Raw genomic sequence first — 24,136 nt, 5'->3', positions numbered from 1 at the left:
CTGGGAGATTGTTTGTATCTTCCCTAGTGAAGACAAATCCAAAGTACCTGTTCAACTTGTCTGCCCATAATAATTTCATCTGTTTCTATCTTCAAGGGCCCAACTTTGATCTTAACTAATTTTACCCTCTTCATATACCTAAAGAAGCTTTTACTATCCGCCTTTATATTCTTGGCTGGCTTACCTTCGTACCTCAACTTCTCTCCCCGATTTGCCTTTTTAGTTATCTTCTGTTGCACTTTAAAAGTTTCCCAATCCTCTGGATTCCCGCTCATCTTTGCTATCTTATACTTCTCTTTCATTTTTCCACTGTCCTTCCCTTGTCAGCTACGATCGCCCCTTGCTCCCCTTAGAATCTTTCTTCCTCTTTGGAATGAGCTGATCCGGTACCTTCTGTATTATTCCCAGAAATACCTGCCATTGTTGTTCCACTGTCATCCTGCTTAGGGTCTCTTTCCAGTCAACTTGGTCAACTCCTCCCTCTTGACTCCAAAGTCCCTTTTGTTCAGTTGTAATACTGACACTTCCAATTTTCCATTTTCCCTTTCAAATTGTAGATTAAAACTTAGCATATTATAATCAGAGGAACTACTGACATGGTCTTTGCCCTCAGACAGCTCCAAGAAAAGTGCAGAGAACAAAACAAAGGACTCTACATCACCTTTGTTGACCTCACCAAAGCCTTCGACACCGTGAGCAGGAAAGGGCTTTGGCAAATACTAGAGCGCCTCGGATGTCCCCCAAAGTTCCTCAACATGATTATCCAACTGCACGAAAACCAACAAGGTCGGGTCAGATACAGCAATGAGCTCTCTGAACCCTTCTCCATTAACAATGGCGTGAAGCAAGGCTGTGTTCTCGCACCAACCCTCTTTTCAATCTTCTTCAGCATGATGCTGAACCAAGCCATGAAAGACCCCAACAATGAAGACGCTGTTTACATCCGGTACCGCACGGATGGCAGTCTCTTCAATCTGAGGCGCCTGCAAGCTCACACCAAGACACAAGAGAAACTTGTCCGTGAACTACTCTTTGCAGACGATGCCGCTTTAGTTGCCCATTCAGAGCCAGCTCTTCAGCGCTTGACGTCCTGCTTTGCGGAAACTGCCAAAATGTTTGGCCTGGAAGTCAGCCTGAAGAAAACTGAGGTCCTCCATCAGCCAGCTCCCCACCATGATTACCAGCCCCCCCACATCTCCATCGGGCACACAAAACTCAAAACGGTCAACCAGTTTACCTATCTCGGCTGCACCATTTCATCAGATGCAAGGATCGACAATGAGAGAGACAACAGACTCGCCAAGGCAAATAGCGCCTTTGGAAGACTACACAAAAGAGTCTGGAAAAACAACCAACTGAAAAACCTCACAAAGATAAGCGTATACAGAGCCGTTGTCATACCCACACTCCTGTTCGGCTCCGAATCATGGGTCCTCTACCGGCACCACCTACGGCTCCTAGAACACTTCCACCAGCGTTGTCTCCGCTCCATCCTCAACATCCATTGGAGCGCTTACATCCCTAACGTCGAAGTACTCGAGATGGCGGAGGTCGACAGCATCGAGTCCACGCTGCTGAAGATCCAGCTGCGCTGGATGGGTCATGTCTCCAGAATGGAGGACCATCGCCTTCCCAAGATCGTGTTATATGGCGAGCTCTCCACTGGCCACCGTGACAGAGGTGCACCAAAGAAAAGGTACAAGGACTGCCTAAAGAAATCTCTTGGTGCCTGCCACATTGACCACCGCCACTGGGCTGATAACACCTCAAACCGTGCATCTTGGCGCCTCACAGTTTGGCGGGCAGCAACCTCCTTTGAAGAAGACCGCAGAGCCCACCTCACTGACAAAAGGCAAAGGAGGAAAAACCCAACACCCAACCCCAACCAACCAATTTTCCCCTGCAACCGCTGCAATCGTGTCTGCCTGTCCCGCATCGGACTTGTCAGCCACAAACAAGCCTGCAGCTGACGTGGACTTTTTACCCCCTCCATAAATCTTCGTCCGCGAAGCCAAGCCAAAGAAAGAAGAATTATAATCACTACCTCCCAATAGCTTCTTTACCTCAAGATATCTTATCAAATCCGGTTCATTACACCACACTAAATCCAGAATTGCCTTCACCCTGGAAGGTTCTAGTGCAAGATGTTCTAAGAATCCATCTCGGAGGCACTCCACAAACTCCCATTCTTGGGGTCAAGTATCAACCTGATTTTCCCAGTCTACCTGCATGTTGAAATCCCCCATAACAACCTATTAAATTGACAACCTGCAGAGTTCGAACATAATCCTATGTGAAAATTTGATTCAGTTACTGTGACCACTGAGCACACTGAGCAATAACTAAATTTGCAACATTTTAACTCTTGATTCAGTTTGCACCCCATATCCAGGCTACTGTCTGAGGGCCTGGAGATAACTCCCACTGGGTCTTTATGCCCGTACAATTTCTCATTTCTACCCATACTGACTCTACATCCCCTGATTCTATCTCACCCTTCACAAGGGACTGAATTTCATTCCTCACCAGCAGAGCCACCCCATCCCCTCTGCTCACCTGTCTGTCCTTCGATAGGATGTATGTACTTGCATATTTATTTCCCACCCCTGGTCCTCGTGCAGCCATGTCTCTGTTAGTCCTACAACATCATACTTGCCAATTTCCAACTGACCCTCAAGCTCATCCACTTTATTTCTTATATTTTGTGCATTCATATATAATTCTTTTAATCCATTACTCCCCTCCCCTTTCACATTGATTCCTATTGCACTTAGCCGATCCCATCCTGAGATTTCTGCCCATCAATTATGTTGTCTTTCTTCACTTTTCATTCTCTCTTTCCCTTTAACTCCATCCTTATATTTCCAGTTCATCTCCTCCCACCCCCACCCCCAATACTTACTTTAACACACCATGTAGCCATGGGAAACCTGCCTGCCAGAATGTTGGTCCCCCTTCTGTTAAGGTGCAACCTGTCCCTTTTGTACAATTCATCCTTACCCCAAAACAGACTTGCTGAATGATTCCAACACTTCCTATGCTTCAGTGATGCTTCATCCTTCATTTATCATTTCATACATTAAACGTGCACCTTAAGCATTTGAAATGTCCTCTCACTTATGTTTGTTGCTGATTAGGAAACAAATTCATTTATTGCCCAGGGTGCTCAGTGGTCTCAGTAACTAAATCAAATTTTCACACAGGACTATGTTCGAACTCTGCACGTTGTCAATGTAATAGTTTGGATGATACTGAGCTGTTACATTCTATGTTTCCTCCATGTCATCTTGCCTTCCTGATATCTTTTTTTGCCAGTCTGATCATTTTTGTGTTTATGTGCCAAAGGCTTTGCATCTTCTTCAGATGGCTTGATATCATACATTTTTTATAATGAGAGGTCTGCTCCAGGGAGCGGACTGGATTAGGAGCAGGGAATGAGGTAGAGTCATTATTTCATGGAGCTACAAGAGATTGCTAATGCAAGAATCTAGATCAAAATGACAGTGATTGAGGGCCATTTTCACTGTCGACTTCTGAAGTTTTCAGAAATTTCAAGGCTGGAAATGTTAACATGGTAGCTTTGAAGTATGATGCACAAATGTTGAGTATCGCCTCCAGCTAGACTAATAATCAACAGAGGAATAAAAAGGTCCATCATCCTTCTCCCCTCCCTGGTTCAACAATCCCTGTCTCACCCTTCCCACCCCCCTCCTATACTCCCCATGATCAGTGTTGATGAAGAAGATCTCCCCTCTCCACTATTAGTGTTGATGAAGGATTTCAACCCAAAATATTGACAATTTTTTCCCCCTCCACAGATGCAGCTCTACTTGCTGACCTCCTCCAGCAGATCCTCTTTTGCTGCAGAGAGAAACTGTGTGCCCTTCTTTGAGAGGCCAGGACTTAGCGATTGTTAGGCACATTTCAGGTGAACCTGTCACGTAGTGCAGGTCAGCCTACAAAGACAGCTGGTGGTGCGCAAACACTCGTTGAGCTTCATGAGAGGTTCCTTCAGTTAGCTTCTGCCTGCAGTTGAATTATTATTGAATTCAGAGTGTTGCTGAGAGATGGGAAGGAGGTTAATCATTCTCTGGTCATATCTGTTAAGGCATGAGAGTCAAACAAACTCACTAGCCTTCTAATGCACCTCCCTGCATTCTGCCTGATAGAGTATTTAGTAGATATCTCCTGGCCTTTCAAGAAGGAGTCCAACAGGTATTTTTTCATTGGTTGAATTAAATGCAATAGTTCTCTGGTCAGTTTGCACTCGTGAATGGGAAGTTAGTGTACATACAACCACTTGTACCTTTTCACCTGCATCAGCTTCCAATACCCATCTCTATGCCGTGTATTGCACTGTGCCCTGCAATGCTGCTGGTGCACCACCCGTCAGTCTTTGCTCTGCCAACAGTGTGCTTCCAGCCACTTTGCTATGAAATGAGACTGGAGCACAAGCGTTGGAGAGGGTACAGCGGAGTCTAACCACCTCCTGTGTCGGGTGTGAAGGGGAAGGGAGACCACTCAAACCATTAGTTGTTGACTGCAGATCCAAACCACACCAGTTGCTCCTGTCACCATTAATTGTTCCCAACTTTCTTATATTCAATAGACATGGAATGAGCATATCCATCATGATGTGTGATTAGTGTAAGTAAGGGATTTATGGCTCATGAGTTTCAATCCAGTCTGCAGTGGGTGGTTGGTCTAGAAGATGATTTCCTCTGGGGAAACTATTCTACACTGCCTCACAATGCTCCTTATGGAGTATGGGACAGAATATTATTCCAAGTTAGACAAAATCAGAAATGGCACAGACAAAAGGACAGCACAGTTAGTATAACATGATGTCCTAGTTTCGAATCCCCCACTGTCTATGAGGAGTTTGTATGTTTTCCCTGATGGTGTGTGGGTTTCCTCCAGGTGCTCCGGTTTCCTCCCACATTCCAAAGGCGTATGAGGCTAGTAGGTTCAATGGTCATATGGGCATACTTATGAAATATTTACTAAGTATCTATTTATTTAGTTATATGTATTCTTGTCCTGCAGCATTCTAAAGGTTGTCATAGCCAGAAGGTGGTAGTGGGGACAAGCTCCCACTACTGCTCAAATGTTCTTCATAGCGTGCATCTCAAACAGCCTCTGACAACTCCTGGCCTTCATGTGTGGCATAGTTCTTATGCCCATCGGAGCTGTTCTTACTGACAAGAGAAGGGGCAAAGGCAGCCCACTGGTGCCTTGAAAACAGTTGCTCCAGGCAGATGGGGCTTGTTAACCACGGATGGTAACTTATCTAAGAAAGGGAAAACTCTGATTTCAAACCTATGCTCCTTGTGGCTATACCTGCTCATGGGAAAGGCTTTGAGAGTAAACCCTGAGGAAAAATCTGGAGTTGGAATCCCGAAAGCAGCTGACTGGTGTACCCAGCACTGGCATGGCAATTACTGTGATGTTGCTGGCACCAAACTGCATTGACTTTCATCATTCATTTGGACCTGTCATTAGCATGGGGAAGGGGTCCCACTGCATGGGCAACAGATGGATCTCCATATCAACTCTGCCCTGGCTTGTGCCCCAGAGAGGCCACTCCAGCTTCACTTTATAGCGTCTAACAAGCGCAGTACCCATGGTTGACCATAACCAATGCAGGCCACAATTGTCCTGCTGCAGATTATTCGTCTGTATGTGTGTTATGTCTGGTTGTGTCTCTACATGTTTTGTACCAAGGACCGGAGAATGTTGTTTCATTGGGTTGTCAACCAGTTTATCTATCTCGGCTGCACCATTTCATCAGATGCAAGGATCGACAATGAGATAGACAACAGACTCGCCAAGGCAAATAGCGCCTTTGGAAGACTACACAAAAGAGTCTGGAAAAACAACCAACTGAAAAACCTCACAAAGATAAGCGTATACAGAGCCGTTGTCATACCCACACTCCTGTTCGGCTCCGAATCATGGGTCCTCTACCGGCACCACCTACGGCTCCTAGAACGCTTCCACCAGCGTTGTCTCCGCTCCATCCTCAACATCCATTGGAGCGCTCACACCCCTAACGTCGAGGTACTCGAGATGGCAGAGGTCGACAGCATCGAGTCCACGCTGCTGAAGATCCAGCTGCGCTGGATGGGTCACGTCTCCAGAATGGAGGACCATCGCCTTCCCAAGATCGTATTATATGGCGAGCTCTCCACTGGCCACCGTGACAGAGGTGCACCAAAGAAAAGGTACAAGGACTGCCTAAAGAAATCTCTTGGTGCCTGCCACATTGACCACCGCCAGTGGGCTGATAACGCCTCAAACCGTGCATCTTGGCGCCTCACAGTTTGGTGGGCAGCAGCCTCCTTTGAAGAAGACCGCAGAGCCCACCTCACTGACAAAAGGCAAAGGAGGAAAAACCCAACACCCAACCCCAACCAACCAATTTTCCCTTGCAACCGCTGCAATCGTGTCTGCCTGTCCCGCATCGGACTGGTCAGCCACAAACGAGCCTGCAGCTGACGTGGCATTTTTACCCCCTCCATAAATCTTCGTCCGCGAAGCCAAGCCAAAGGAAACTTGTGCAATCGGGTGATGATAAACTTGAGTTAATCTCTAAATTTAAAAAAAAACCTGGCTGGAAAGGACTTGATTGAAAATCTGGAATGATGCAAAATCATCCAGAAATTTTAATTTGAAATTTCAGGCCAAGTAATACTGATTATCAAGAGAATAATGCTGAAAGAAAGTGTGTTAATGTGAGAGGTTTGCAAATCTAGTAAAATGGATAGATACAAATTCCAATATTAAAATGAAAAATTATTATTTGTAAGCAAACTCCAAGTTTTATTGCAGATACCTTACAGATCATGCTCTGGAATTGAAATCAATTTTAATATATTCTTCTCTGCAAAAAATAAATAGCATGATGAGAGTTAAAGTATATTCTTTTCAGTGATCCAGGAGGACCCCATAGATCTGATTTGATTAAGTAACTTTTTACTTCTCAGTTAGTTCTGCAGGTTCTGCCAGAAATTACCCCATAAAGTTGTGAGCTGGGTCTGAAGATCCTGCTGCCCACTGCCTCCATTCAGGACAAGTTTCTCTTGCAATTCCTTCACGTTCTGACTGATGATTTTGTCCAATTGTTCAGTGTAGGGAATCATGTTCTGCTGGAACTCCTCGATTCTCTGGTTGATATTGGTGTTGAAATTTTCAATGAATGGGGCCAGGTTCTGGTCCAGGCCTTCCACATTCTCATTAAGTTTTGTTTTAAGTTCGGCGATGTAAGGGATCAGTCTTTGGTTCAGAACTTCCACGTGCTCATTGACTTTTGCTTGGAGCTTCTCTGCGTGTGGCAAAATACTCTGGGTCATTTCTCCAATCTGTTGGTTCATCTTGATCTGGACATGTTTGGCATAGGGAGACAAGCTATTACGAAGCTCCTGGACATTCTCCTCAAACCTGGAGCGAAATTCTTCAGCTTTGGCAGCCACATTTTGCCTCAAGGTATTCATATTTTCATCGATCTTCTCCTGGAGTTCTTCAGTGTAGGGAGTTAGAACTTCCCTCAGGTTTTCAGCGCTTGCTTCCAGTTTGCCCTGCAGCTCTTCAGTGAAGAGAGTCAACTTCTGCCGAAGGTCCCCTGCATTCTCATTGAACTGTTGGCTGAGTTCTTCAACGTAGGGTGCCAACTTCTTACGAAATTCTTCAACATTGCTGCTGATCTTCTCCTGGACTCCATCAGCAAAAGGAGAAAGTTTCTCCTTCAGGTCTTCCAGCTGTTCTCTTATCTGTTGGCGAAGGTTCTCAATATCTACTGTCATCTTCTCACGAAGACCATCTGCAAAAGGTGTCAGCTTCTGTTGGAGATCGTCAGCATAGTCATTGGCATGTTGCAGATTTTCCTGAATGAGGTTACTGGAAGAGAATAGACAATTGTTTCGAGTACTTGTTGCAGAACACAGATGCATTTAAACAGAGCTCCACGCAAGTCTGATTGTTAAATAAATATTGTATAAGGGGAAGGAAAGCTGCCAACGGATAGTCATATCAGGAAACCTTTTGTGGTTAACTATGCATGTTCATTGGGAAGAAAATACATGATTTGCCCAAGGACTTTCTTTCTTTAATCATTTCCTAATTGCTACATTTTGGGAAGAAAATGAGGAGCGAACTCAAGCAGAATGAGTTGAATGGCCTCCTTTTCTGTACACTAAATGCTTGCAGCAGGCATTTTACTTATTTCCAGAACTCTGAAAGATTCAGATGAGCCAAGATAGGTGGTTTCAGATAAAGGGATCGTTGAGGGGTTGATTAACATTACTAAGGTATACATCCTACCAAGTTTTGGAAAGTGGAAAAATTACACAAATTTAATGGACTTACTTGCACCTGTGCTTATATCTACTAATGCCATTCTTTTAGCTGAACCCATTCCTATGGAACCTCTATTTGTGCCAACATTCCACCAACAACGATTAAGATTGATCAGTTCTTGTGCAGAACAGATCTTTGATTTATTAGATCTCTGTTACACCATCCCCAGTGGATGTATTGGTCCTTTTACTCTTTAATCGTGTTCCTGATTGTTTATAAACTGGCTGAATTATACCCTCACTTTTACCTTGCTTAGCAATATGGCACAGTGGTTCTATTGCTAGTCTAATAAATCCATAAATCCCAGCCTAATGATCTTAGCTTGTAAATTTAGTTCCTACTGGAATGAATTTTACATTTGAGTAGGAAATAAATCTGGAATTAAAAATATCAGTGTTGTTGAAGGTAACTGCATTGCCAAAAAAATGATCTGCTTTATTAATATCCTTAAGGGAAGGAAATCTTCCTACTTGTTTATTGTTGAGACTTCATTGACATCTAAAATTGGCCTATCAACAATTAAGACTGGATGATAACATTAGTGCAGCTCAAGATCCACAGACTGAGTGGTCAGGCACAATTCCAATGCCATCTACAAGTTTGCTGATGACACAACAGTTGTCGGCAGAATAAAAAACAGCAATGAGGAAACATACAGGAGGGAGATAGATCAGCTCATTGAGTGGTGTAACAACAACCTTGCGCTCAACGTCAGCAAAACCAAGTAGATGATTGTGGACTTCAGGAGGAAGTCACGGGAACATGATCCAGTCCTCATCAAGGGCTTAGCAGTAGAGAGGGTCAAGAACTTCAGATTCTTGGGTGTCAACATTTTCGAGGATCTATCCTGGATCCTCCATTTGATGCAATCACAAAGAAGGCTCGTCAGCAGCTATACTTTCTGAGGTGTCTGAGGAGATTCAGTATGTCACTGAAGACTCTCATAAACTTCTACCATGGAGAGCATTCAGGACAAGAATAAATTCCAGAGGGTTGCTAACTTGGCCTGCGACATCGCAGGCACCAGACTTCATTCTATTGAGGACATCTATATGAGGCAGTACCTTAAAAAAGCAGCCTCTATCCTTAAAGACCCCCACCACCCAGGCTAAGCCCTCTTCACTCGGCTACCATCAGGGGAAAGGTACAGGAGCCTAAAGGCAAGCAGTCAGTGGCACAAGGACAGCTTCTTCCCTGCTGCCATCAAATTCCTGAATAATCAATGAACCAACAAAACTGCCTTACTTTTCACGCACTATTATTATTATTTTATTTTATTTTTATTTTTTATAGTAATGTCATAAGATGGCTCTAATATAAATGTTTACACTAAGATGCTGCTGCAAACACCAAATTTCATGACTTGTTCATGACAATAAATCCTGATTCTATAAAGTAGCAATCGTGAACCTCTTAGATGTTGCCATATTCCAGTCTGAAACTTCCCTGGCCTTCTGTATCTTCCTGAGCATAAGTGGCTGAAATGTTGAAATGTTTTCATTGTCTTTCTCAACCACCACTGCATCCTTTACCCTCCCCCACCCCCCCCCCCCCCACCCCACCCCTACTTCAATGCTTACTTCAGTCGCTGGCCGATTTCTGTGCTCTGGATCAGCTCTATGCTATCTTTGGCTTCCTTGGTCAATTGGCTGATGTAATTCCAGAAGTCATCTTGAACCTGATCACCACTGAACTCAGCCCGACAGTCTATGAGAAAGAAAGGAAGAGATTATCAGAATGGGAACACTATGCAATCACTGCTCATTCCACAGAAGAAGGTCGCAAGACGTTGCCATATTCTGATGACTGCCAGTGCTCCTTTCTGGAGATACAGCTGCATGATTTATAGGGTAAAATCCCATATCTTTGAATATTTGGAATCTGGGCTTAAAACAAAAATGTGAGGAAGCAAGTTTCACTCTGAGAGCCATTGTAAGCAAGAAGGGCAGCACATGGGCTCCAAAATTCTGATGTGTTAAAATCGGGCCCATATCAATGGCACAAAAATCTGGAGACCAACATCCATAAAGAAGATCAGAAGTGGCATCAAAATCCCAATCACAGTCCAAGAACAAGGAAGCAAGAACATTTGAAGCTCATACCTGATACCAAGGCTGCAGCTACAAGCAGGAGGATTGCTCTGGGAAACATCATGGAGTTTTAAAAGTGTATTAAATATGACGCACAATTTTTGCCTTCCCTTTGCAGCAAATCTACGACAAAAAAAATATAAGGATTGGAGTTAATCCAAGATTTAAATCTCCTTTGAAAACTCAACTATATATAGCTGTCTATTTCCAAACAATTCATAAGAACACAAGAAAAAGTATCAGGAGAGACTATTCAGCCATCCCAACCTATTCCACCATTGTAATCAAGGCTGAGCTTCAACTTTACCACCATTTTCCAGGTCTATTCCCATATTCCTTGATTCCCTTAACACACCTCCACAGCTGTCCCATGTAAAGGCTTACCATTATCTGAATTGCAATACTAGAAATAGGAACAGAAGCTGGCCATCTGGTCCATCGAACCTGCTCCACCATTAATAAGCTCACGGGTGATCTGACAAGATCTCTTATGATTTATTATATCTATAACTTTTTGATTGCTATATGCACTTACTAGGAAGTGTTTTGAATAACAGGAAGAAACTGATTCTGTTGGCAAGAGGATGGGTACCCAGAGAACATTGTTGTGAGGTAAATAGCAAAGGAAGTAGAGGGGAGATGTGGGCATCTTTACGTAGAGTTGCCATGGTCAGTCCAAATCTTTCTGACTGTGTCTTGAATACATTTAATGAGCCTCTACTACTTCCTTGGGCAGAGAATTCCACAGATTCACAATGTCCTAGGAAAACTAGTTCCTCTTCTTCAATCTACTCCCCTGAAGCTTATGTCCCCTAGTTCTACAAAATTCCTCCTCATGTCATTACTAAATGGCTCACCCGTTATTCTGAAGCTGTGTCCTGATCTTAAACTCTTCAGCAAGAGCAGACAATCACCCCACTTCTAATCTGTCAAGCTACAATTATACCCTGAAATACCACTGAAAATAGTGAGAGGAAACTGTACTCTCAATCTATGGTTGAACCCTTAAAAGGACAAGCATTAGAGTTACCTGGGTTGGAGTAACTCCACTCTTACCGTAACTCTGCTCTGCTCTTCTCCTCTTGAAGCTCTATATGTCAGCCTGTAGACTCTCATTCTATATAAGGACACCTTATCAGCAGCTGATAACAAGCTCGTACACTTGTCTTTGACTCATGGACTTTCTCTGACTGCCAAGAGAACGTGGAGCTTCAACAACAACGTAATTCTGAATTGTTACCTAAAATGGGATCCAACTCAGCCTGAGAGAGCAAATTCCATTCCAAATTCATCTCTCAGTCCAAAGGTTATGATTTATTATATCTATAACTTTTTGATTGCTATATGCACTTACTAGGAAGTGTTTTGAATAACAGGAAGAAACTGATTCTGTTGGCAAGAGGATGGGTACCCAGAGAACATTGTTGTGAGGTAAATAGTAAAGGAAGTAGAGGGGAGATGTGGGCATCTTTACGTAGAGTTGCCATGGTCAAGCATGTACTGTGAGAATGAGTCAAAGCAGTCATAAACTCACTCCAAATTTGGTGAGAGGAAACAAATTGTAAAGTCATCGGGAAAGAGCAGGGGAGTGGAATTAATTCATTAAAACTGACAATAATGAGGCAAACACACCCTTGAGTGAGATGAAAGGTTCTACAATTTTGCCTCATTTCACCCTGCTTCCAACATGGAATTTAACTTGGACAAATGTGTGGTGTTGCATTTTGGGAAAGTTAACCAAGACAGGACCTATGCCATGAATAACAGGTCCCTGAGGTATGCCAAGAACAGAAAAACTTAGGAGTACATACATAGTTCCGTGTAGGGGGCGACATAGATGCAAACATGAAAAATACATTTTAAATAGGTCCTTTCTCTAAATCTAGAAAATTTAAAAAAATTAAAACAAATGCATCAAATATCTCTCCTCTTACAAGACTTCTGGGATGGGATGATACTGATAGAACTAAAACATTTTAACTATGAGACTGACGAAACTACGGTTGATTTCTTTGTAACTTGATTGAGGTGTGTAAAATTATGAAGATCCAGGACAGTGGCCAAAAATCAAAGGCCTTAGAAAGTATCATATTTCTGAAGCATTGCCTGAAAGTGTGGTGGAGAAAGAAACCCTCTTTTATATTAAAGAACCACTTGACTGAGACTTGAAATCTGTAAGTTTATGGGCCTTCTAGTTGAGATGAGATCAGATGTTTTGATTGGCATAGAATGGCTCCTTCTACCAGGTAAATTGTATATGATTGCCTGATTCTATTCTTAACTTTCAGTCTGACTTTCTCATGATAGCTATTGTGCCCCTTCTACCTTCAGCTGTGCAGATGAGTCACTAATAGTTCTGTGGACTTGGCTCTGGGTTCAATTGGCTGAAGAGTAATTCCATTCTATGGTGTTCAGAGATGAATATCTCTTAGAATTAATGCTGCATTCAGATAGGAATTAAGGTTTCTGACTTCTTGCCCCAATGTAAGCACTTTTCTTTTCTGATCTTCTGCTCCACCTGAAGTCTCCATCCTAATCCCTTGTTCTTACCTGCTTCAATTTCCTTTATGTCTCAATCTTTGATCTCTTTTTTAAAAATAATTTATTTTGGTTTTCATGGACTCATAAAAGTAATTCAAACAACCAATAGCTTCAATATTCATATATCGTATCAAGCTTGTATTTATTCAACCCTTCTCCCTTGCCCTAAACGATAATCATACAAATTACACAAATACTAGTGGGGTTCACAGTCCCCATCGAAACCTAAGAAAAAACAATCTAGCTAACTAAATAAAAAAAGAACAAAAAAAATGCACGTCACCTGCACCATGTCCCACTTCCTTTACTCCTTTCCTTGCTGGGACAGATTTTTATAGTGTCTGTATTTTGACTGGAGGGGAAACTAGTGAATCTGTGATCCCATGTATTTCAAATAGGGTTGCCACACTTTAATGAATGTGTCATATTTCACCTCCCCCCCCCACCCCACCTTAGATTGTAAGAGGATTTTCTCCAAGGGAATGCAATTCTGTATTTCCATATTCCATCATATGGTATTTAATTTGGAGTCAAACTTCCATCTTTTCTTCTTCTTTGGCTTGGCTTCGTGGACGAAGATTTATGGAGGGGTAGTGTCCACGTCTGCTGCAGGCTCGTTGGTGACTGACAAGTCCGATGCGGGACAGGCAGACACGGTTGCAGCGGTTGCAAGGGAAAATTGGTTGGTTGGGGTTAGGTGTTGGGTTTTTCCTCCTTTGTCTTTTGTCAGTGAGGTGGGCTCTGCGGTCTTCTTCAAAGGAGGTTGCAGCCCACCAAACTGTGAGGCGCCAAGATGCATGGTTGGAGGCGATATCAGCCCACTGGCGGTGGTCAATGTGGCAGGCACCAAGAGATTTCTTTAAGCAGTCCTTGTACCTCTTCTTTGGTGCGCCTCTGTCTCGGTGGCCAGTGGAGAGCTCGCCATTTAACACGATCTTGGGAAGGTGATGGTCCTCCATTCTGGAGATGTGACCCACCCAGTGCAGTTGGGTTTTCAGCAGCATGGATTCGATGCTTGCGGACTCTGCCAGCTCGAGTACTTCGATGTTGGTGATGAAGTCATTCCAATGAATGTTGAGGATGGAGCGGAGACAGCACTGATCGAAGCGTTCTAGGAGCCATAGGTGATGCTGGTAGAGGACCCGTGATTCGGAGCCGAACAGGAGCGTGGGTATGACAACGGCTCTGTACACGTTGATCTTTGTGTGTTTCTTCAGGTGGTTGTTTTTCCAGACTCTTTTGTGTAGTCTTCCAAAGGAGCTATTTGCCTTGGCGAGTCTGTTGTCTATCTCTTTGTCCATATAACTTCCATATAACCACTATAATCTTCCTGCCTACCAACAAGGCGACCTTCATGAACTGAATTTGATATATGGACAGTTTAAAAGTCACATCCCTAATATCTTCCAGAAGGTACAACTCCGGATCTTGTGGAAAATCCACCTTTGTAATTTTTTTCAGAATGTTCCACAGGTCCTCCCAGAAGAATTTCACCTTTGTACATAGCCAGGTGGAGTAGACAAAGGTTCCAATCTCCACACCACACCTAAAGCACATTTCTGAAATTTATGGCTTTGATTTATATAATTTTTGTGGTGTGAGGTACAGCTGGTGCAAGAAGTTGTATTGCACCAACCTGTATCTGGCATTAATGACCCCAGTTACACTGAGCAGAAACAGGTCTTGCCACCACTCTTCATTGATTGTTGTGCCCAAGTCTGACTCCCATCTCTCCCTCGACCTGTGTAAGCCCAGCTTTGGGCTCTCACTTTGGAATACATAATACATTCAAGAAATAAATTTACACACATTCCCTTGTTGAATTAGAATCTTCACATTACTACATCTATGCAGGGTCATAGGCAGTCCTAATTTTTCCCTTAAAAAAGATATCATTTACAGATAGCAGAAGAATGTTCCATTAGACAAACCATATTTGTTCCTCAGCTGCTCAAATCACATGAGCTGCCTTTGTTTGTAACAGTCCTTTCTGGCACCAGGTGCCCAAGATCTTATTACCCAGAGTCAAGGGTATTAACTTGTTCTAGGTCAAAGGCATTTTAGGAGATATCCCCACCTTCCATCCTGTACGTTCTTTGCCATATCTGAATCTTTGATCTCTTTAATGCTTCCTAGTATCCTGGTCTCCTGATCTCCTGCCCTGACCTTAAACACCTGATCAACTCTCCACCCAGGTTGTCACAGTTAGTGTTGCGGTTAGCTCAATGCTATTGCAGTGCCAGAAACCAAGGTCTGTCTGTCTGTTCTCCCTGTGTCTGTGCAGTTTCCTCCGTGTGCTCATGTTTCCTCCCACACTTCAAAAACATACAGGGATTGTAGATCTATTGGGTATAATTGAGTGGTTTGTGGACCTGAAGGGCCTGTACTGTGCTGTATGGCTAATTTTATTTTAAATTATCTTAATGATCTTCAGGCATCCATCTTACTGATAATAAACAGCTGCCATGAAAGAAGCAATAGATTTCAGAGCTCAGGCCAATATGCAGACACCATCATAGCACACATGTGGGCATAACATTTGGCAGCAAAACATGGTCCTGCTGTGGTGAAGGAACGAGATGTGTGCTCAGCAGACTATGGTAGGAGTTCCACAGTGAATATCAGATTGCTGCCCGTGCCACGTGGCACCAAGGGTAAGAATAGGAAATTGTGGCAGATGAATGTGTGGCTGAAGAGCTGGTGCAAGGGGAAGGGGTTCAGATTTGTAGATCATTGATATCTTTTTTGGGGAAGGCATAACCTGTAAAAAGGACAGGCTGCACCTGAACAATATTCTGGTGGGCAGGTTTTCTAGAACTGTTGGGGAGAGTTTAAACTTGTTTGGCAGGGGGATAGAAACCAGAATATAAGGACAGAGAATAGAGATGATGCAATGTGTTGTGGGGTTGTGAGGAAGGACAGGTAGGGGATGAAGCATAAATATAGTCAGTTGAAGGGTTTGAAATATGTCTATCTCAATAAAATTGATAATAATCTCAATAAACTTAGAGCATGGATCAATTCGTGTTTGGCTCACGCTAGGGCAGGATTGACTGATGCAGGTGCCAGGATTTAGATGTTTTAAAAGGGACAGGAATGGGGGAGGGGGGGTTAAAAGAGTGGGGGGGGGGAGAGAAGTAGCATTACAGTCATAGTCTCACAGCTGCAGAATGGAAGGATGATGTGGAGAGAGTCAGTGTTGATGGAAGTCAGAAATAGGAATGGAGCAATCACTGTATAGCCCTCAGGACACTGAGGAACAGATGAGTACGCAGATGTGACCAAAAGTATGTGGACCAAAATGCAGAAATGCTGGAACAAGTTAGCTGGTGTCACAACGTCTATAGGAGGTAAAGATATATTACTGATGTTTCAGGCCTGAACCTTTCCTCATGTGACCACAGTATCTACAGAATCTTGTGTTTCACTACATTATGTGGAGTAAGTGACAAGAGGAGAGACCAAACTGGATTTAGTACTGGATAATGAACCTGGTCAGGTGACAAAACTCTCAGTGGGGCAACATTTCAGTAATTGTGACCACAGCTTTAACATAGTTATTGTCAAGGATAAAAGCAGACAGAAGTGTTTAATTGGGGAAGGGATAATTATGATGGGATGAGGCAGGAACTAGGGAGAATAAAATGGGAACAGATGTTCTTAAGAGAAAGCTCAAGAGTAATGTGGAGGATGTTCAGGGACCATATGTGCAAGGTTCAGGATAGATTTGTCCCACTGATAGAGGGAAAAGATGGTAGGAAAGGGAACCATGTTGACAAACAGGTGAGACAAATAGTTAAGAGGAAAAAGGAAGCATATGTTAGATTTTGGAAGTGAAAGGGCTCATGTGAATTATATCGATGCCAAGAAAGAATTTAAGAAAGGATTTAGGAGATCTAGAAGGGGGCATGAGATTGCTTTGGCAAGTAGGATTAAAGAAAAGCTTAAGACATTCTAGGATTACATGAAGAACAGAAGGATGTCGAGAGCGAAGGAATGGCTGCTTAAGATACAGGAAGGAGCATATATCTGGTGGGAGAAGAGGTTGGAGAGGTGTTTAATGAATTCTTTGCTTCAGTGTTCATCTGAGAAAAGGACCTTGGTCAACGTGAAGTCAGAATAGAACAAACGTATGTGCTGGAACATGTTGAGATTAAGAAAAAGGAAGTGATGGATCTTCTTAAAAACATTAGGATTGATAGATAGATCCCTGGAACTGGATGAGATACGCCCCAGGGTGCTGTGGGGAGGAAAGATATTGGTAGGGCATTGGCAAATGTTCTTTGCATCTTCCTTGGCCACAGGGGAGTTGCCGGAGGATTGGAGGATGGCAAATATGGTCCCCTTGTTTAAAAAAGGTAATTGGGAGAATCCTGGGAATTATAGAACAGTGAGTCTTACATCAATGGTAGATAAACTATTGGAGAGGATTCTTAAGGACAGGATTTACAAGTATTTAGAGAAGTACAATCCTCTCAGGGATAGGCAGCATGACTTAGTGAAGGGAAGGTCATGCCTCACGAGCCTCACTGAGTTTTTGGGAGGAAGTCACAAAAGAAATTGCTGAAAGTAGGACAATGGATGTGCTGGATTTTAGTAAGACATTTGACAAGGTCTCCCATGGGAGTCTCCATTTAGAAGGTCATGAGCCATGAGATCAATGGAACCTTGGCTATATGAATTCAGAATTGGCTTGCCTATAGAAAGCAGAAAGTAGTAATGGACGGTATGTTACAACAGGATATAGAGGATGCATTGTTGATTGGAAAAGTGGCAGATGGAGTTCAATCCGGATATGTGTAAGTTGATGCATTTTTGTAGGTCACTCAAAGGCAGCTGTGATATTTACCAGTGTGAAAGAACAAAGTGAAATGAAGAGGCTATGACCACCACATGGTGGCGCTGCTGCCTTCTATTCGGAGGACACATCGCATGCCAATCAAGGTCAGACTCACCCCAAGCCATCAAGGTCACCCTTGCGATTGGCCCATTAAATTACCAGATGCTGGAATCCAGACAGCCTGCCTGGACTCAGCTCTGACCTTCACCCAATTGGCCCAGGTGAATCAAAGCCTCTGCACTTGGCTTTGAGCCATTGGCCAGAGCAGCCAACAGGGGCCAGCCTGCCTTGAGTGATTGGCCCACCAATACCAGATGACCATGTTCCCTTTTATTCTGTTTCTCTTTGACCCCTCGTGGCACATGAGTTATCACCTTTTACACTGGGTTGGGGTGAGTCTTGAGGTTAGGTAGCTAGAGCTATGTCCATACAGGGGTGGGAGCACATAGTATGACCTTGATTCTGACAGTTGATTGTAGATGTATTTGAGTAATTTCCCCGGTTTCTGTCGGTTTCTCCCTCATTATCCAAAGGGTATATTCACCCCTTGCGTATTGTGTGTGTGTTTAGGTTCATTAGCATCTTGACCCTGTTGTTCCATTTGCATCCCCAAAATAAACTTGTGCTTTGTACCTCGGTCTTGGTCTGGTTCTTGACCTGTGGGATCCACACGAACCCTTACAACACAGAGGTACCTTGGGGTCCAAATACATTGATCTCTCAAGTTTGCCACGCAGATAGATAGGACAGTTAAGAAGGCATATGGTATGCTGGGCTTCATTAATTGGGGGATTGAGTTCCAGGGACATGAGGTAAATGTTGCAGCTCTATAAATCTCTGGTGAGATCTCACTTTGAATATTGTGTTCAGTTCTGGATACCTCATTACAGGAACAATATGGAAGCTGTAGAGAGGGTGCAGAGGAGATTTACCAAGATGTTGCCTGGATTGGAAAATATGTTTTATGAGGCAAGTAACGAAGGATGAGAGGTGACTACAAGATTATGAGAGGCATAGATAAGGTAGACAATCAGCACCTTTTTTCTGGAGTAGAAGTAGCAAACAGCATATTACATCTGTTCAAAGTAATGGGAGAAAAATTTAGGGGAGACATTAGAAGCAAGTTTATTTACGCAGAGTTGTGGGTGCCTGGAATACATTGCCAGTGATGGTGATAGAGGGTGGAAAAATGGGAGCATTTAAGAGACTCTCGGGCACATGGATGAAAGAAATATAGAGGGTTATGAGGTAGGAAGGGTTTAGGTTTTTTTAGTAGGCATATATCAATCAGTATAACATCGTGGGCATAAGTGCCTGTATTGTGCTGTAATGTTCTATGTCCCAGAGAGTGTTGTAGAGCAGAGAACGCTATGGGTACACGTCCATAGTTCCTTGAAAGTGGCAACTCAGGTGGACAGTGGTGAAGAAGCCATTGGCACACTTGCCTTCATTAGGCAGGGTACTGAGTATAAAGGTTGGGGCCTCATGATTGCAAAAGGCATTGGAAAGTCAACACAGAGTATTGTTGTGCAGCTTTGGTCACCTGGCTGCAGGAAAGATGTTAATAAATTGTAAAGGGTGCAGAGAACATTCACCAGAATGTTGGTGGGACTAGAGAGCATGTGCTCCAGGGAGAGGTTAGAATAACAGGTCTTTATTTCCTGTTGTATAGTAGGCTGAGGGGTGACCTGTAAACATTTAAGAAATTATGAGGGGCATCAATAAAGGGTAGATGATGCTAGGCTATAGTTTGAAGTAAGAGGGCTTTGAAGGGTCCTTTTTCACTCAGACTGTGGCCTTTATCTAGAATGAGCTGCCAGAGCATACTGGCGGTGGGCACAATTCTGATACAGTATTTGGACGGATTTATGGATAGGAAGGGCTTAGAAGAATCTGGGTAAGCAGAACTAGCTATAATGCCAACATGTCATGCTGAGTTGGGCTGAAGAGCCTATTCTGTGCTGTATGTGGACATGCACATAAGGAAATACAATTTCCAACCCCCCCCCCCCCCCACCCATATCTCCAGTAAATCAATTTAAAATATTTGGGAAGTATGCAGTAAATTATGGTGAGTATTGTAACAGAACTTGTAGATACGCTGGGGAAATGGCATATACTTAACCCATGGGATATGAAGTTGCTACTTTTAATAGCAATAAAGAGAAACCCATGGTGATAGCCCATCTTAAAGGGATAGAGTTGAGGGTGAGGTTACATGCTTTAGAGGTTGAGTTTGGCTGCTAAATAGACACAGGCAATCTCATTTTAATAAATGAGCAATAAAGTGGACAGATTAAGATTATCTTGGCATCTTTTGAACATTAATTGGAACTCACTTGAATTATTGAACTTTACTATGGGTAATGAACTTTATGAAGGATGTCATAAAGAATGAGCGTAGAGGAGATTTACATCAATGGTGCAACAGAAATGGTGCAGGTTCTATAAAAAACAAAACGATACTGTTCAAATACTTAAAGGAGTTATGTTCAATGAGAGGAGAACCATGTGGAAAATCGGACACTGTATTTCAAAAGAGAGTGAAGATTTGATTGGCTGAATGGCTTTAATCTGCACCGAGTGATTTAATGTAGCTACAGATAGCCATTTTATAAATAGTAAAACAAGGAAAACTATCAGTCATTAGTCATTTAAATTTTTATTGCAAATATTTTACAGTTCAAGTTTTAGAATTACAGACATTGATTTTTAATATATTCCACTCCACAAAAAATAAATATATTTTGCATATTATAATAATAGGATTGAATAATTTTCTACTTCTCAGTTAGTTCTGCAGGTTCTGCCAGAAATTACCCCATAAAGTTGTGAGCTGGGTCTGAAGATCCTGCTGCCCACTGCCTCCATTCAGGACAAGTTTCTCTTGCAACTCCTTCACATTCTGACTGATGATTTTGTTCAGTTGTTCAGTGTAGGGAATCATGTTCTGCTGGAACTCCTCGATTCTCTGGTTGATGTTGGTGTTGAAATTTTCAATGAATGGGGCCAGGTTCTGGTCCAGGCCTTCCACATTCTCATTAAGTTTTGTTTTAAGTTCGGCGATGTAAGGGATCAGTCTTTGGTTCAGAACTTCCACGTGCTCATTGACCTTTGCTTGGAGCTTCTCTGCGTGTGGCAAAACACTCTGGGTCATTTCTCCAATCTGTTGGTTCATCTTGATCTGGACATGTTTGGCATAGGGAGACAAGCTATTACGAAGCTCCTGGACATTCTCCTCAAACCTGGAGCGAAATTCTTCAGCTTTGGCAGCCACATTTTGCCTCAAGGTATTCATATTTTCATCGATCTTCTCCTGGAGTTCTTCAGTGTAGGGAGTTAGGACTTCCCTCAGGTTTTCAGCGCTTGCTTCCAGTTTGCCCTGCAGCTCTTCAGTGAAGAGAGTCAACTTCTGCCGAAGGTCCCCTGCATTCTTATTGAACTGTTGGCTGAGTTCTTCAACGTAGGGTGCCAACTTCTTACGAAATTCTTCAACATTGCTGCTGATCTTCTCCTGGACTCCATCAGCAAAAGGAGAAAGTTTCTCCTTCAGGTCTTCCAGCTGTTCTCTTATCTGTTGGCGAAGGTTCTCAATATCTACTGTCATCTTCTCACGAAGACCATCTGCAAAAGGTGTCAGCTTCTGTCGGAGATCGTCAGCATAGTCATTGGCATGTTGCAGATTTTCCTGAACGAGGTTACTGGAAGAGAATAGGCAATTGTTTCGAGTACTTGTTGCAGAACACAGATGCATTTAAACAGAGCTCCATGCAAGTCTGATTGTTAAATAAATATTGTGTAAGGGAAAGCTTACATTAGGAATTAGTTAGACCTATTCTTTGGCATCACTGAGCATACTGTAATTTACCCACAATTCTTCATTTATTCTGTTTCCCCCCCCCCCCCCCCATCAATAGCATTTTCAATGGACAACGAAGGCACAAATAAAACACAGTGGGTTGAATGGCCTCCTTCTCTGCTGGAAGTTAACTGATTCTGAGAGGACAATTATACTGTTCAGTTAAACTTCACTGGGAATAAAGTTTTTAGCTACAGAGATTGAAAAAGGTATGTTTAATTTTACAGTGCTATTTGTGTTTCTTCTATTTTGCAATTGTCCAACATCAAGGCATATGTTGAGATGGAAATTGGGCATTAGTGACTGGGAGCAGTAACATTCACTGTTTAACACTTCATTTTCAGTAATATCTGCACTGCAACTGATATTTGACACTCCTTGCCCACATATCTGTATTTTTTACTACATTTTCCATGGCTACAATTAACATAAGCTGTATATGACCAGCTACTCCAGAATCCATATCTGCTTGTACCCAAGGCTGTATACTTTGATCACATTTCAATGCAGGAATAGATTTCAGTTTGCAGAGTCAATTCCACCATCCTCATCTGGTAATCTTTTTTCTAAACATCGACTTCATTCCTGTTTGGCCTTAAATAGGCATACGAAGCCCCACCTCTCAGCCAATGTACAGTGTAACATTTTGCTGTCCTGCTATTTCTAGCTAAAATATTTTTTTCCAAAAATAGACTTTATTTACAATAAATTATTTACAAAAAAGAAAACTGTTTGGCCTTTTCACACCCATAGTGTCAATTATATCTGTAGATCCTAATCAATGTATATTGTTACATTTGTTCTCTAAATACATCATTACCCCATCTGTGATACCCTGTTACTTCACCCCCTTTGTTGTTTGAGGGACTTCCGCTCAGTTTCAGTCCATGATGCCCAGGAATGGGAGGACTCTACCCTGTGGTCCTTCCCCACAGTGCCCTCACATTGGCTGCACTAAGCCTTTGTGCGTCCTTGAGCACGTACTCCGGGAGCCTGGAATGTGCTTGTTGGCAGCATTTCCTCACCAACATCTCCATGTGCTAAAAGACCAACAGGTTTCGGCAGACCAAAGTTCGTCTTTCACCAAATTGATGGTTTTCCAGCAGCTCTGGATGTTTGACTCTGTATTTGTTCCTGGGGGCACCCAGTACATCAGAGTCCTCTGTCACACTGCTGCTGGGGATGCACCATGACAATGACTCTTGCATCCTTCTCCACCCATTTTTTAGTTTGCTCCAGCTGCAACAACTATTGTAACAAACCCTGGCATCCCCAACACTCACTTGAATCGTTGGCTGATTTCTGAGCCTCCATTAAGGTCATTGTTGGTCAATTGGCTGATATAATCCCAAAATGCTTCTTGAATCTGTTCTCTACTGAGCTCAGCCTGGGAACCTATTTTTTAAAAAAAGGAAAGAAAGTGTGGTTTCAGTGTGACAACACAGGAATAAGTTCAGCATGTCTACTGTTCATTATGCAGATTGGCTGAAGAGACCTCAGATCCCATTATGTAGTCATGGAATAATCAGATGCTCCTCCCTGGAGAGGAATTTGGATGATTCTTAGAGGAAAATCACTTCTAATTGAAAACCTACTTTTTAAAAAAAAATTTGTCCAGATTGCATGTTGAAACAAGCAAGGACAAAGTAATATAAACACTGGGTTTAGAGCTCAGGACCCGAGCTTAATGCTGGGCTGAACAAATGTATGCAGACCTTGTATTCAAGGTCCATTAGCTCACGAGTGGTACCAAAACATTAAAAAAATGTAAAACCAAACTTAAATTTAGAAACTCATACCTGTCACCAAAATAGCAGCTGCCAACAGAAGGATTCCCCTGCAATACATGATGGATTTCACACACCAAGTTCTGCCTTTTCAGCAAATCTGTGAAAATAAAAATATTTTGACCAAGATTTACCTTGTGTTCCTTCAACAGTTATTCCAACATTTTCACACTGATGGTTTGTCTGACTTATTTAAAGGCATCTCATATATTCTGGCCACCACAGATCTGTACCCTGGCACATGACTAAGAACTGAAAACTGATTTGCTTCAGACAATTGCAATCTTTTACAAAGACATTTGCCAAACAGATGCACACATAGGGTTGCAAACTCTCTGTGTCTCCTTGATTGGATGTCAGTGAAACACAGAAGCTGCATTCACAGCTTTTCTCACCTTCCTCTGCTCCTTCTGAAGCTCTGTGTCTCACCCCACAACCTGGCCTCTTTTTAAGGGCACCTTATCAGCAGTAATAATCAATTAGTCTTCTGTTCAACTCATGAACTTTCCCTAATGCCGAGACAACGTGGAGCTTCCAACAACCATGCCACTCTGAACTGTGATGTGTTGCCTTAATCATATCTCCAACACAACCAACAGGGTCAAACTCCAATCAACTGCTATTCCTTGGTACAAAGGCCTCTTCTTATTTTCAAGATTTTGGT

General features: G+C 42.8%; 1 protein-coding gene across 1 annotated transcript; it reads right to left on the bottom strand.

Moving 5' to 3' along the window:
• Positions 1-6,951: 6,951 nt before the first annotated feature.
• On the bottom strand, positions 6,952-23,904 carry LOC138742099 (putative leucine-rich repeat-containing protein DDB_G0290503). Its single transcript, XM_069896287.1, has 6 exons — positions 23,868-23,904; positions 23,485-23,572; positions 22,969-23,080; positions 20,620-21,527; positions 9,936-10,062; positions 6,952-7,896 (listed from the first exon to the last, which is right to left on the bottom strand). Exons 2-6 carry the CDS (start codon positions 23,531-23,533, stop codon positions 6,987-6,989), a joined length of 2,106 nt encoding a protein of 701 aa, XP_069752388.1. The 5' UTR covers positions 23,534-23,572; positions 23,868-23,904; the 3' UTR covers positions 6,952-6,986.
• Positions 23,905-24,136: the final 232 nt, after the last annotated feature.

Source organism: Narcine bancroftii, chromosome 8, assembly GCF_036971445.1.
Source record: "Narcine bancroftii isolate sNarBan1 chromosome 8, sNarBan1.hap1, whole genome shotgun sequence".
NCBI classification, from domain to species: Eukaryota; Metazoa; Chordata; class Chondrichthyes; order Torpediniformes; family Narcinidae; genus Narcine; species Narcine bancroftii.
This window is presented reverse-complemented; position numbering and strand designations above follow the sequence as displayed.